General features: G+C 32.0%; 1 protein-coding gene across 1 annotated transcript; it reads right to left on the bottom strand.

The window, feature by feature from the left end:
- Nucleotides 1-300: 300 nt before the first annotated feature.
- Nucleotides 301-9,248, bottom strand: LOC17898415 (Niemann-Pick C1 protein). Its single transcript, XM_006306540.2, has 38 exons — nt 9,046-9,248; nt 8,059-8,184; nt 7,834-7,941; nt 7,627-7,743; nt 7,397-7,547; nt 7,056-7,303; nt 6,786-6,968; nt 6,617-6,690; nt 6,422-6,539; nt 6,247-6,330; nt 6,037-6,132; nt 5,838-5,939; nt 5,670-5,738; nt 5,477-5,572; nt 5,277-5,384; nt 5,066-5,179; nt 4,834-4,917; nt 4,562-4,690; nt 4,244-4,442; nt 4,013-4,156; nt 3,878-3,921; nt 3,702-3,785; nt 3,534-3,602; nt 3,384-3,460; nt 3,221-3,290; nt 2,745-2,894; nt 2,518-2,583; nt 2,271-2,415; nt 2,120-2,184; nt 1,961-2,026; nt 1,699-1,792; nt 1,556-1,592; nt 1,373-1,430; nt 1,166-1,276; nt 1,014-1,081; nt 810-876; nt 646-714; nt 301-564 (listed from the first exon to the last, which is right to left on the bottom strand). Exons 1-38 carry the CDS (start codon nt 9,076-9,078, stop codon nt 478-480), a joined length of 3,810 nt encoding a protein of 1,269 aa, XP_006306602.2. The 5' UTR covers nt 9,079-9,248; the 3' UTR covers nt 301-477.
- Between the last annotated feature and the right edge of the window lie 4,341 nt (nt 9,249-13,589).

The following is a 13,589-nucleotide window of genomic DNA, read 5'->3' as shown; positions in this document are numbered from 1 at the left end:
CAACAATCAAAACTGAAACCGGCTTTTTATTTTGCGTGTTATTTTTGTCATTTCAAGTTGTCCGAGTAAAAATTTTGGTTGGTGTTGTTTGTTGCGTCTCAAATTCTCATTCAAGTATTGTATCCTGAAATTGCAAGATACTATGTATGTGCCTATCTCTAAACCATCAACCATTATCGCACAAAATGTGTAAATATGTCTACAAAATATGATAATCACAATTACCCTGTACCGCAACGTTCTATCATGTCACATTTCATTCATAGAGAGAAGTTCATTTTATGGGTGGTAAATCATGAATTGGTAATAATGGAAATAGTAACACCGGCCAAAAGAAAGAACATTTGATGTGATTTTTTTTTTCTGCTATTGGCTATTGCCCTGAACTTATCTTTCCCTGTGGCTGTAGGTAACAATTATAACCATTTACAAATGGATGCTATAATTAAAAGAAAACCTAAAAAAAACTTAATCCATCTATGGCAACGATGAAACCGAAGGCCGATGATCTTGCCTTTCTCCTTCGACGTGTCTTGGAGCTGGACCAAACATGCTCAAGAACACCTTCACCATTTAAACCAATGTGTTACAAAAATGGAAACAAAAAGTCTAACATGAGTGAACGTTTGAATGATCATGGCTTACCGGTAAAAATACAAGACCGTGTAAGAACCCGAGTAGGACTAGTGCTAGATACATCTTGAAGTAGTAGACCTGTCCGGGGAAGAAAAACAAAATCAAATTCAGAAGCCAAATAGGAAAAAGAAAGGAGAAAAAAAAAAAGGCTTCAAGAGATGGCAAGCACATACCACAAAGACTTCTGATCTTGAGAAACCGAGCACAATCACACCAACTAGCTTTGTCAATGTGATTCCACTGCCAAGGTACATGAAACAAATATAAGAATACTAAGTTATGGGGTTTGCTAAGTGTTTATCAGCTTATACTCAGGGAAACAGGTTTTTCATATCGGTGTTCTATGTTCATGAATCGAGTTGAAGAGAGACAATTACCTGAAGACTGAAGCTCCCATTCCACCGAGCGCTTCTTTCATCCGTTGGTTTCTGTCACCAGAGCTTATCTGAGCATTTAGGAAAGTCTCGGTCAGGATGAAAATAGCATTTTGGTATGTTAATATTGTTAATACAGATAGAGTGGGACTGACCGAGAAAGCGTGAGTTATGTGTACACAAAACTCAACCGCTATGCCCACGGACATGATTAGATTTACAACCGATAGTGCATTTAGCTGGATATGAAAGACTGCCATAACTCCCTAGAATGTTTTAAAAGGGTTGGTAGAGTATAACATTAGTAACCCGAGTGTATGAAAACAGATCGGTTTTCAAATAACAGTGAGAGAGTAAATTACCAGGAGATCAATAATAATCATTGCGATCACCAGCAAAATAATTGCGGAACTCCAAAAGCTGAGTTAGAAACCAGACAGAGGGAAAAAAAAATGTAGAATCAGGTTTAACTATATCTAGCAAAAGGCTATGGTTAATACAGAGGTTGGAGTAAATTTCAGTGGGAATGAGCTTTAGAGTGATACCTGCATGTGATGATTAAACACACGACAAACACGGCAGCTGTGAAAAATAAAACTTTCATAGTTAGCTCAATGTCCAAAGTTAGAATCAAGACCTACCAACTAGAAACTCAAAGCTACGATCTGCGAATAGAAAATTTACTAACCGATGGCTATGGAGAGGTTGATTAATGCAGTTTTCCAAATGTCAAGATATTGCTCAAAGAACATATAAAATACTGAATAAGGATATATCTCCATCTGAACGAGAACAAACTCTAAGTTAGACATTATGGAACTTTATCAGAGACCATAGTGATATTAGTAAAACCATCCAGCTAGATATTAGTCATTTTTTATCAAGAAGATGCCAAAATATGAAATCATGGAACTTGCATCGATCAGTATACGGTAGTTTATTATTTTCACCTTTAAGGAACGTGAAACTTTTTCACTAAAATCTTGAGCAGCTCTCATTGAATTGACATAATCAACCTGAAAACAAACTTTCAGTATAAACTAACACAAGAATAGAGACTTACATTAAACTTGAAAAGTTTATCTACATATTATAAGATGGGAAAGTACCTGTTTGTTAAGGGGTGTGTGATAAGTTCGGAACGATGAAGCTTGAATGATACCATTTTCATAGCCTGGTTAGAAAGGAGAACATGCATATTTACAGAGAATTGATGACAGTTAAATGGACTTAAAAAGAAAAAGGAGACAGTGTGGAAACCTTTCAAATCAACACCAGTAGAATAAGCACCATGACCACCTTTAGCACAATCAGCGGAAGGAAGCGCGTTGAGGAACCAAGGAAGTTTCTCTTTGAATTGGGTTGTGGATGGACGGTCACTACTTAAATCTGCATGACGGAAGCACTAGACAACCAGAAAAAAATAATTATATAACTCATCATTACAGATGTTGCAGAGAGTAAGAAATACAGCACACTTCGATTAGATCATCATGAGCCAAATTACCGTGGTACAATCTTTGCATACTTCACTTAGGCCACAGCTGCCTTGATCAGGAGCGCAACAAGGAGGCTGGAAATGCAACACAAGTACAAGAACATTAGCCTTCAGTAAGTTATAAATTGATCTACACATGTTGACCATAATATTTTGAACATAGTATATAGGACCACTAAATTTACAGTATCTTGACTCTAAACCATGGCACTGAAATAAAAAAAACATATACCTACCTGGTCATCAGGGGGGCAAAAGGTACCATTTGTAAACTTCCGGCAACAGCCAAATGCCTCAGGAGATAACCACACAAGAAAGTCATCAAGCCATGAAGCAGCTGGCTTAGCTATGTAGCTTAGTTCTGGAGTCAAAGAAGCCCTTGCAATCTATGGCCAAGAATGAAATTTGAGTAAGATACTCAAAAACAATACGAACACTCTGCTAAAACAGTGCCTATTTGATTACTGAAACACAATTAATGCCAACAGACAAAGAATTTGTAGCAACTAATAGTACCATGTCTTAAAATCTTGTGAGAACATAGAAAAAATATTACTTCTTTCAGAAAGTACTAGAGATAATTCCAGGTTATATACAGACTTAACTTACTAAACTAGTAATTTGATTTGTAAAAAACTCTATACATATCAATGATAGCTATCCAAATTATATTAAGAGGAGAAATGAAAATAAATACAGACAAGCTACATACCTCGTTTAAAAGAGAGTTAGGATCACACTTGTTAATGGAACAAAGTTGATTTGTATGTCTTGATTCTGAGCTGAGACATGATGCAAATCGAGTTTTAATCATAAGTTTGACCGAATTATTTCAGCTAAACACTTCTAGCTAGGAGATACAGAACGTGAGATACCTGTAGTTATAATTTTTCAGAACAAAGTATAAAGGTGGACCAATACGAAGATATGTAGAAACATTGTTGAAGTAACCCTAAAAGGAAAAGAGGGGCACTTGTTAGATATCCTAGATTTGATAATTTACATTAGTAAAGATCAATGCAAACCTGAAGATATGAGTCCTGTGGAAGAACAATCTGTTGCTCCAAACCAGGCTCAATCCGAGTGGACAATGCCTACATAGTCCACGAACACGGTAAATAAGAGATGCTAGTTTCAACAGCTAACTGAAGAATACACCATTCTCTTATGGGTCAGAAAATATATCAACTTACAATTCCAGCCATTGCTAAGCCAAAGAAGAAGGCAATAACAAATATTTTGACTGCCCAATTGCTGAGAATTGGTGCATGAATTTCCTGAAAATGTAAAATGAAGCATTAAAAATTTAAGAAAACTAAAAAACTTTCATGTATTGAAACATATGTTCTTTCCGTAATAAATAAAGTACCTTCATATATCGAGTCAAAAGGCCAGCTTTTCTCTGACCAATCCCTGATAGTGATACAATGCAACTCCAATGAAACTTTGATTTCACAAAATAAAAAAAGGATACAGTGATATATCAAAACGTAAAAGTGATTACCTTTGTCAGCACTGTTTGATGATTGTGATGTCTTAATACACGGAAAGCAATCAACCCGCTTAGCTTCTGTCCGTTGGAGGTCAAAAACTATCAACGCAACAAAAGCAGTAACCTGCAGAAGAAAGTCCAAAAGGACAGCCAATGCTGCAAACATGATGCATAGAAACGTTATAAAGTCAGAACGTAGATAATGTGAGCATTCAAACTGAAATACTGAAAAGTTTTACTGACCAGCAAACATGGAGAATACTCGAACAGCTGGCATTTTTATAAAAGCACCAACAGCAAAAGCTAAAATCTCGGCCAAACTTGCAAGAGTGATCGATGGTCCAACTTCCATAAGGGCGTTGCTTATTCGTCTTTCCAAAGGCAGCTCTTGCTCTTGCCTCTTGACAGCATGAACCAGTATGCACATATTATCAACACCGACCTGTTAATAAATATTTCATGTAGACAGAAAAAAAAATTAAGAACACGATGTAGATTGTCGGCAAAAACATCAGTTACATATATAAGTTGCAAGCAATATTAGAGCCAGACATGACTTACAGCTAAAACAAGAAAAGGTATGACTTCCATTATGATTAGAGTCGATTTCATCCCAACAGCACTGAAAAATCCTACAGAACCAAGGACAGAAAGCATGACAAGAATAACACCAGATAGACCAAGCAAGACCTGAAATTAAGAAGGTTTCATTTCAGAATAAAGTATAAGAAAATATGACCTTTAAATTTTAAAACTTCATTAAGAGTATCAGAGACACACTATAATTCAGATATTTCTAAGTTAGAAATTCTAACCATTAATCATTATCATACCTTTGAGGTAATGTAAAAGGAATTTAAGCGAGGTGCATCCCCAAGTGTGAGCGATATATAGGCAAACATAACAAGGTAACTTATCTGAAGGACAAAACAGGAGAAATAGACGACATGAAAGACATATTAGAAGCCAAACAAAGTAGGAACCAAAAAACAAAAATAAGAAGCAAATTTGTATGCCATCTTTAAGAACCATAGAATCTTGAAGGTACAAAATAAGGAAACTCACCGCTATAGTTATGACATCTGCGGTGCTTTCTCTTTTCAATTCTTCTTCAATAGAACTTTCCGAGGAGAAGGAAAGTGTTAAATTTTTTGCTTTAACCATTGGCAACAATTCATCCTGTCACATAATGAGTACAAAACATAAAAGAAGGAACAAGAATGATAGAGCATCAAACCAATACATAGTGACTCATTATTTTATCGACATTTCATACCTTGGCCAGTTGGATAAAGGCTTTCTCCCATGCCACTGCTTTGTCAGTTTTGTTGCCCTTATTGTTAACCGCATTGTCCACAGGATAAGTTATTAGAAATGCAGAAGCCTGTACTAAGCATTTCGATTAAAGTGGTATTAGATACTCATATGAATGGACTTACTCTATGCAAGTTACTCTAACAAACTGAAGAATACTACCTCACTAAAATTGTTCCCTGAGAAACCTCCCATTGCAGTAGCTGGATCAAGGGGGCCCTTAAATGCACTCAAACATGAATCTGTCGAGGTGAAATGCTGAAGAAAAGTAGTAAGTATATTATATAATGGTTAGATATCTAGAAAAAATTGTGACAAACACATGAAGAAACGAAACAATGAGAAAACAAGTTACCTCAAAGCAATATTTAACATGATCAATGCCTCCAAAGTCCTCATAATTTTCTAGTTTCATTTTGAAATACTGTCTCGAGAAGCAAGAAAATCCACCTAACACGTTAGGGACTACTGGCCTATTGAGAAATAGCTAAAGTCTAGTCCTATAAAAAGGAAGGAGTGCAACCTGCAGAACACTCTGTGTGGCACAATCCTCTCCAAGGGGTTTCATGCATATGTCTGTCAGAGAAACCATTGAACCTGAGTGATTTGCTCGAAGTCCATCAACCTACCATATTAAACAACTTTTTACATGTCCAGTACAGAAAAACATTATGTGGGTGGTCAGATGGATTTGAAAACGGTGGAAAACGAGAAAGCAATACCTTCTTTTGTATGTCGAAAAGTAACTTAATATTGTCGTCTGTCAAAATCTCTGGCGCCTTTTCATGAGGAGATTTTGGAACTGTTGCTAATATTAGCTGCACACAAAATTTTCATAACAATGTAAAAAGAAAGCTGATAAAACAAATGCTACACAACTCAGAGGCTCAATAACTTTTAGTGACAGAGACAAGTTGAAAGAAAAGAGAAACCTGTTCAATTCTATAGAAAGGAGCAAGATGGGTGTCAAAGAATTCTTTCTCTTCAGCAGCTCTGCTCCCTGGTCCTACCCATAGCTGCAATGTTCAGTAAGAAAAGAATTTATATAAACATGTACTGAAAAGGGCAATCAGATTGCATATAACATGTTCTGAAATAGATAGCTACCTTATCAGGCCGTGTCTCCACTTTGAATCGGATCAAACCCACACAAAGTAGAAGAACTATAGAGACTGACAAACACAAAACAAGAGACGGGTGTCTTGCTACCCAAATTCCATACTTTCTGGAAACAGAATACACGAAAATGTCAACAACACTAGTTTGAAGCTAGCCTAGCGCAATGTATGAATTTTCAATAACCTGTAAAAGTTGGCCAAGTATCCTTGTACTGTGGACAGCTGAGACCAGTTTCTCTGTGGAGTATTTTGTAACATCTGAGGGAACCATAACAAAAAAAATGAGCATCCCAATTACTAACCAGCAGCTCAAACTTCAAATGTTGTAGTACTGCCAGGCTAAGCACAAATACCTGTGCATGAATAGTGTCCGGTTTTTGATGATTAACAGCATTTCGTTCTCCACCAGCTTCTGACAATGGTCTCATCTGAGAAGTCATTTTCTTACCCCTTACACGGTGAAGTACACCTCCTCCGAGAAACAGTGAAACCAATACAATATACAAAATGGCTAGTATAAAATCAACACATTTCACCTGCATGATTCAGCAACCATATGACCATGTTGAGCAAAGACTTCATTATCATAAATATTAGTAAATAAATATATAATCCATATATACCTCAAGTGATCCCATTTTAATCGAACAAGAATGCTTTTTCTGACTAGGAATCTCTTCTTTGCTAGAGCAAGTAGCTGCAGAAGGACAATCACCACAAGAACAGCCAAGAGTATCATCACCACATGAATAACTAGACACATTCATAGGCCTCATTCCAGATGACACAGGTGGTGTTGGTAAAAACTCCATCCCATATGGCGACCCTGGCACATTGACACCCGCTTTCTGGCCAATAAATGTAAACCATTCTGATGACACAACAAAACCTCTCAGTTATTCCAAGATAAAATAAAGTAAACTCAATTCAAAACTAGTCTGGAGACATATAACAAGATATCTACCCTTAAAATTCTTTGCACCGGCTCCAAGAAAGTCTAAAGCACGGGTATTCGAGCTACCAAACTTCACATCTTTACAGGATTCATACATTCCTGCTCCAAACTCATCAGTTATATAGTACTGAATCCCATCTACAGTCGAATTATTCTTGACCTACACACCAATTACACTTAAAATTAGAACTAAGTTGTTTCAACAATTAGACAGGTGCATCATTCAAAAAAGTTGTTACCTTTGTAGTAGAAGTAACATTAATAAACAAACTCTGATCAGGAGAACAAGTAAGTTCACAGAAAAGATTCAGAAAGTTCCTTAAACAAGCTGGACAACCTACAACAAATGGAATAGCCTGACAACCAAAAAAAAAAACTTCAAATTTCAGTGAATCTTGAATCAAAGATTCCAAAGAGTGGTTTGATTTTAACAATAGTATTAGTACCTGTTGAACTTGTGAACGTAATGTATCAAATTGAGTCTCTGTGCAACAAACATTGCCAGTGATTGTTGGACACAAGCTTTGAATCTTGGAAGATAACAAATCATCAGGCTACAAAAAATAAGAGAAAGGATCAATCAGTAGAGAGACAAACAAACAAAAAAAACACACATTTTGCTTAATTCATGTTTTGGGTTGAGCAATAAATTTTTTTAAAAAAGAACTGACCTTTATAGCAGGAATGTTAAAAGGGCAATTTAGTACTTTCCCATCACTTCTTGCTCCACAGATATCATACATAGCACAATATCCTGCTGATTTTTTTGCTTCTACTCCATAACCAACAAACAGAATCTGCATTGGTTTTAAAAATATAAAAACACAACAAAAACATCAAATTCATAGAATTCCATTAAAAAAAAACAAAAAAAAACTGTATAATTAAATTTTAAAAAATAGCAAACTTTTTCTATTTTTTTTAATTACACAAAAAAGGGTGTAAAAGTTAATACATCAATGCTAATCATCACAATCCGAATTATACAAACGAAATACAAAAGTTGGATTTAACCAAAAAATTAAAATCACAAAATTTGAATAATCTTTTTTTTTCTTCCTTGATAAAATAACAACAATCCGAATTATAGAACCAAATACAAAATGTCATTTAACAAACATAAAAATCCAAAAATTTGACTATATTTTTTTTTTCTTCCTTGATAAATAACAATCAAAATTATTGAACCAAATACAAAAATTGGATTTAACAAAAAAAATAAAAAAAGCACAAAATTTGAAAAACCCTTTCTTTATTCCTTGAAAAAATCACAATCTGAATTATACAAACCAAATACAAAATTTGAATTTAACAAAATATAAAAATCCCAAAATTTGAATACTCTTTTTTTCTTCCTTCATAAAATCACAATCCAAATTATAAAACCACATAAAAAAATGGATTTAACAAAACAAATAAAATTCACAAAAATTTGAATAATCTTTTTTTTTTCCTTGATAAAAATCACAATCTGTGTATATAACTAATTAAGCGATTTCACATAATAGAATAATTAAATTTCAAAATCAGTACTACAATCAGAATAAAATCTTAGTAAAAAAATAAAAAATTAATCGCAGAAACAAATTTGCCAGAAGAGAGGAGAAGCAAATGGAAAACAAATACATCTCAATTTAAAAAAAAAAAAATGGACTTTCCAGGAGAAGAAGAGACGAAGCAATCCTCATCATGACTTCGCCGGCGATATTAGCTTTGTTTCTCCTCCGTTCACCGACAAATCGATACCAAGTTTTTTTCTTTTTTTTTTGGTTCTAAATTTCTAATAGAAGAATCTCATCAGAGAGACAAGAAAGAGAGAGAGAGAGAGAGTCAAAGGTTGTGTGTGAAAGAGGTTTTTATAAATATTACAACAGTGTTGTGTTGTGTTGTGTTGTGTGTGCGCTTCATGAAAGCTCTGCTGCCATTTTCAGGTCCTAGGGATGTGGTGAGAGAGGGTATTTGTGATTTGACGAATTTACCCTCGCTTTCGGTTTGTTTTTATATCTGACGTGGTTTTGTCGCCGAGGGGGTTTTCCGTAATACTGGGGAGAAAGGATTTTACGCGGTTCCTCCGGAAACTGATTTTTGTTTCTATCCCTCTTGGAGCAAAAATAAATTAGAGTTTTAGGTGTTGAAATTATATTTTTGTTTTTTGTTTTGTAAATATATACTTATGCAGAGATTATTTATTATTTTTGGAATTAAATTTTGTTAATGAATTAATTGTTGTTTAATGTTAATATTTTTTTCGAAATGTTTTTGTAGTTTAGTGTTATTATTATTAGAAGTAAATTTTAACTAGTATGTTATTTTTGGTAAGAAATTATTTGTAGTTTAATGTAATTATTAGAGATTGATTTTTAATTAGTAGGTATAAAAAAACCAAATTAATTAGTAGAGATGGAAATCTTTTTCAAAAATAACAAATAGTAGATAAATACGACAACCATATGTGACACAAAATGTAACAATAAAGAGTAGAACGTTTCAAAATACAAAAATTTTGCTACATCTTTATTATAAAAAATGTAAATTATGTATTTTTCTGTATTAGGACCTCAGTGGGAAGCATGCATTTAATTTTATTTTTTAGGGGATTATTGAGCATGAGAATTTGATAGAATATAAAAGAATATATACATATATATATATATATATATATATATATATATATTGTATCGTTTCAGTGTTGTTCTTTTTATGACAAATTTTTTTTTAAGTATCTAATTTATTAATTTTAAAATTCTATGAAATGTCAGTGTTATGCTATTTAATATTATGGTAGTTTTGGTAATAATGCCATTCGAAAGAAATTGAATAGAAAATCGAAGAACCAATTCCAACCTTTTCTGATCTCATGTGGATATAATCATTTATTACTTTAAATTCTATTAGTTTTCTATTACACTCAATTTCTTCTAAATTCAATTATTGAATATCCTATCTAATTAAGAAAATCTTAAAACAGATGGCATGTCCCAAACAAGAACCCATGAATTCTAACTAATATACTCATTTTACATATGTCATTCAATCATTTTTGTTTAACAAGCAAAAATATAATAAAAACCCCCAAAATTCATTCAGAATATTATTACTTTATTGCTAAGATACACATGAGAGGAAATACTTTTTTTTTTTAAGTTAACAAAATTGATTTTTTTTAAATAGCTAAGATCTATGTTTTAAACGATATTAAAATTCATTTGGAAACGACGTCATTTTATCGTTCACATATAATCATTGACGACAAAGTAATGTATATTAGTAGCTCTGTTAGCATAGTTAACATTATATCTATTTTTGCTTGAATCAATGAAATTTAATGTCTAAATAACTTACAAAGTGATAATAATTCATTTAGTAAAGATCCTTTGCAAAAGTCTTTTGGCCGCTGATTCGAGTATCACTTGGGACGAAACTATATAATATGTTATGGCCTTGAGCTTGAGGAAATGTATGGACTTCCCCAGAACTTTTTAGTTATTAAAAAAATGTCTAAATAACTAACATAAACAACTAAAAATTTTAAATAACTTATTTTAAATTTCATGTTTTGAATTATCTACATTTGAAAATTCGGATTTAAAATAACAATTTCCTCGTTTATAGGATATTAATTTTAAATGTTTAAGCTTAATGACTTGTCAAAACTCAAAAATAAAAAAGAAAGAAAAACCAAAAAGCCACCCTAAACTGTATAAATAAAGCAAACTAATCATTTTATCATCTTCATGTGCAAGGATGACCTACCTATGACTAAGAGTAGACCTACATGGTTTTCAAGTATGAATATATAGTGAGTTTGTGGTATTAGGTATGAAAAAAACAAATACAACCTATAGAGTTGGATTATAGTTTAACTTTTGGAAATCTAAAATCGTCTGCAACACCAACCCATCGATTGTGGGAAATAAAACAATGTGTGAGTGGGTATGCATATGTGTCATGTGAACACATCTTTGCATCTTCTTCCATCATCACTATCATACATCACCCACGATTTATTTTTTACATAATTTATATTATAATTAACCACAGAATTTGGTACAACAACAAATTTTTAAAATTATCCCAAAATTCACCTGATAATATAATATGAAATATTAATATTCCCAGACCTCTTGGGATAATTTCTTATCTAATCTATAGATAGAGATTTAAATTTGGATTTCTTAATTAAGTGTATTAGCTAATTTCTTCCACTGATTTGTTTAGAAAATGTTAAGATGTAAATAAAATAGTTAAGGAGAAAACAAAAGGTGATGAAATAGAAGAAATGGGATGGCCAAAAGAAACTCATACATCCTTGATTCTGCCGCACAATTGCTTCACGTAAACATTGTGCATCCAACTCTTTTCAATATAGCTATATTTTTTTTTTAATAACTCAAAGTCATCAAAAAGTTTTAGGTTCAAAATTAATTATTGGGATCAATAAGAATTAATTATTGGGATCAATTATAAAAATTAATTATTGGGATCAATAAAAGTTTTAGGTTCAAAATTTCTCGAAATATTACGGTTGCCAATTCTACTCGAATCCATGTTACATAAATTTTTATTTCTTTTTATCATTAGACCATGCCACAAAGGAAACTCGGTTAAAGTTAATTTTTTGTGATATCCACAAATAAGATTAGCTAAACTTTTATTTTTCTTTATGGTTTTAGGTTAGTTGATTACACAAATTAGAAAAACATCTTCGAATCGGTGATTTTCCAATTTGTCAGAAATAGTATAATAAGCTGAATTTTCATTTATTTTGATGATGCTATTTATCTCGTTTATTAGTGTTTGATAAGTATTACTGTTGATATTTGATGTTACAATTTGTATAACATTTTCTTTGTAATTCATGTTTTTAAAAATTGATAGGTTTTGTTGGAATTTATTTAATAATTATCAAGATTGCATAATATCAAACTTTACAAAGACTTGGAAAAATGTTTGAGATCATATAAAGACTTGGAGAAATGTTTGAGAAAATATGGAAAATAAGAAATGATATTATATTTATTAGGGAGCGATTTTAGGGATTTTTTTAAAAATAATTATTATTAGTTTTTAGAAGTTTTTAGAATTTTGACTAAATAATGAATGACAATGGCATAGCCTTCTAAACAACTTCCAATTTTAAGGTTTTTTCAAATAGTGCTGCAAAAATGTTAATATAGATGTTTATTTTTAAATTATTATTTTTGGCTGTATAAAATTAATTAGAGTTTGGATAATACACCAAACCAAATTAATCTAATCAATCCGAGATTGTGGTTGTTCCATTTGGTTTTGGAAATTGGTTATTATCGATCGACAATATGGGAAATTTAGTTTGGTTAACCAAAAACTTTGGTTAGTTTGGTTTGGTTCTTGGTTAACTTTTTAAATTTTATTTATGTTATTTTTAATAACTGGATTATATCGGTTTTACACAAATTAGACCATAATAATCGAATTAACCGAACTATCATAAGCTAACTGAAATTATTTTAAAAAAAAACTGGGAAATGGAATTTTTTAAAAGAAATTTGTTTTAAAACCAACTTAAAATCATTTCAGTTAATTTTGGCAAGATTTTTGAAACTTAAAAGAACCGAAAAAACCATACTAGATTTTCTAAAAGTACAAATACTTAACATACTAGATTAGAAGATACTAAGATGCACCACAGTTAAAAATTAAAACCAGATTTTATAAGTTATTTAACAAATAAGAGTGAGTTTTTAAAAATTAAAAATACTTCTCAATTAAAATATAAGAATTTTTCTTATTTTTTATCCGGCTAAATTTTTAGTTCATCTAAAAAAATTAGATTAAATCGAATATTTTTCAAAAACATTTTGGACGTTTGAAAAATAGGCGTCCTATTCATTCAATATTTTTTCTTTTCTTCACTCTGACATATAACCATTGCCTAAATTTTTTAGTAGTCAAATGTTGAACGCATACTTTTTCATTATTAATCGAGTAATATATCTTCTTTTAAAAATTTTAAATATATATGAACCATACTTTATTTTGGTTTTAATATGAAGATATGTTGATTTTGCTGATTTCATATAGTTTAGGTTGGAAATTTGAATTTTTTGAGAGTTTAGTTTGCTATTTGCCGGATAACATAGTTTGCATATAAAAATACCGCCAACAAATTGTTTTGGTTGCTTTTTGCTATTTTTTCCACACCATACTTGTTGAATTAGTC

Source organism: Capsella rubella, unplaced genomic scaffold, assembly GCF_000375325.1.
Source record: "Capsella rubella cultivar Monte Gargano unplaced genomic scaffold, Caprub1_0 scaffold_1, whole genome shotgun sequence".
NCBI classification, from domain to species: Eukaryota; Viridiplantae; Streptophyta; class Magnoliopsida; order Brassicales; family Brassicaceae; genus Capsella; species Capsella rubella.
This window is presented reverse-complemented; position numbering and strand designations above follow the sequence as displayed.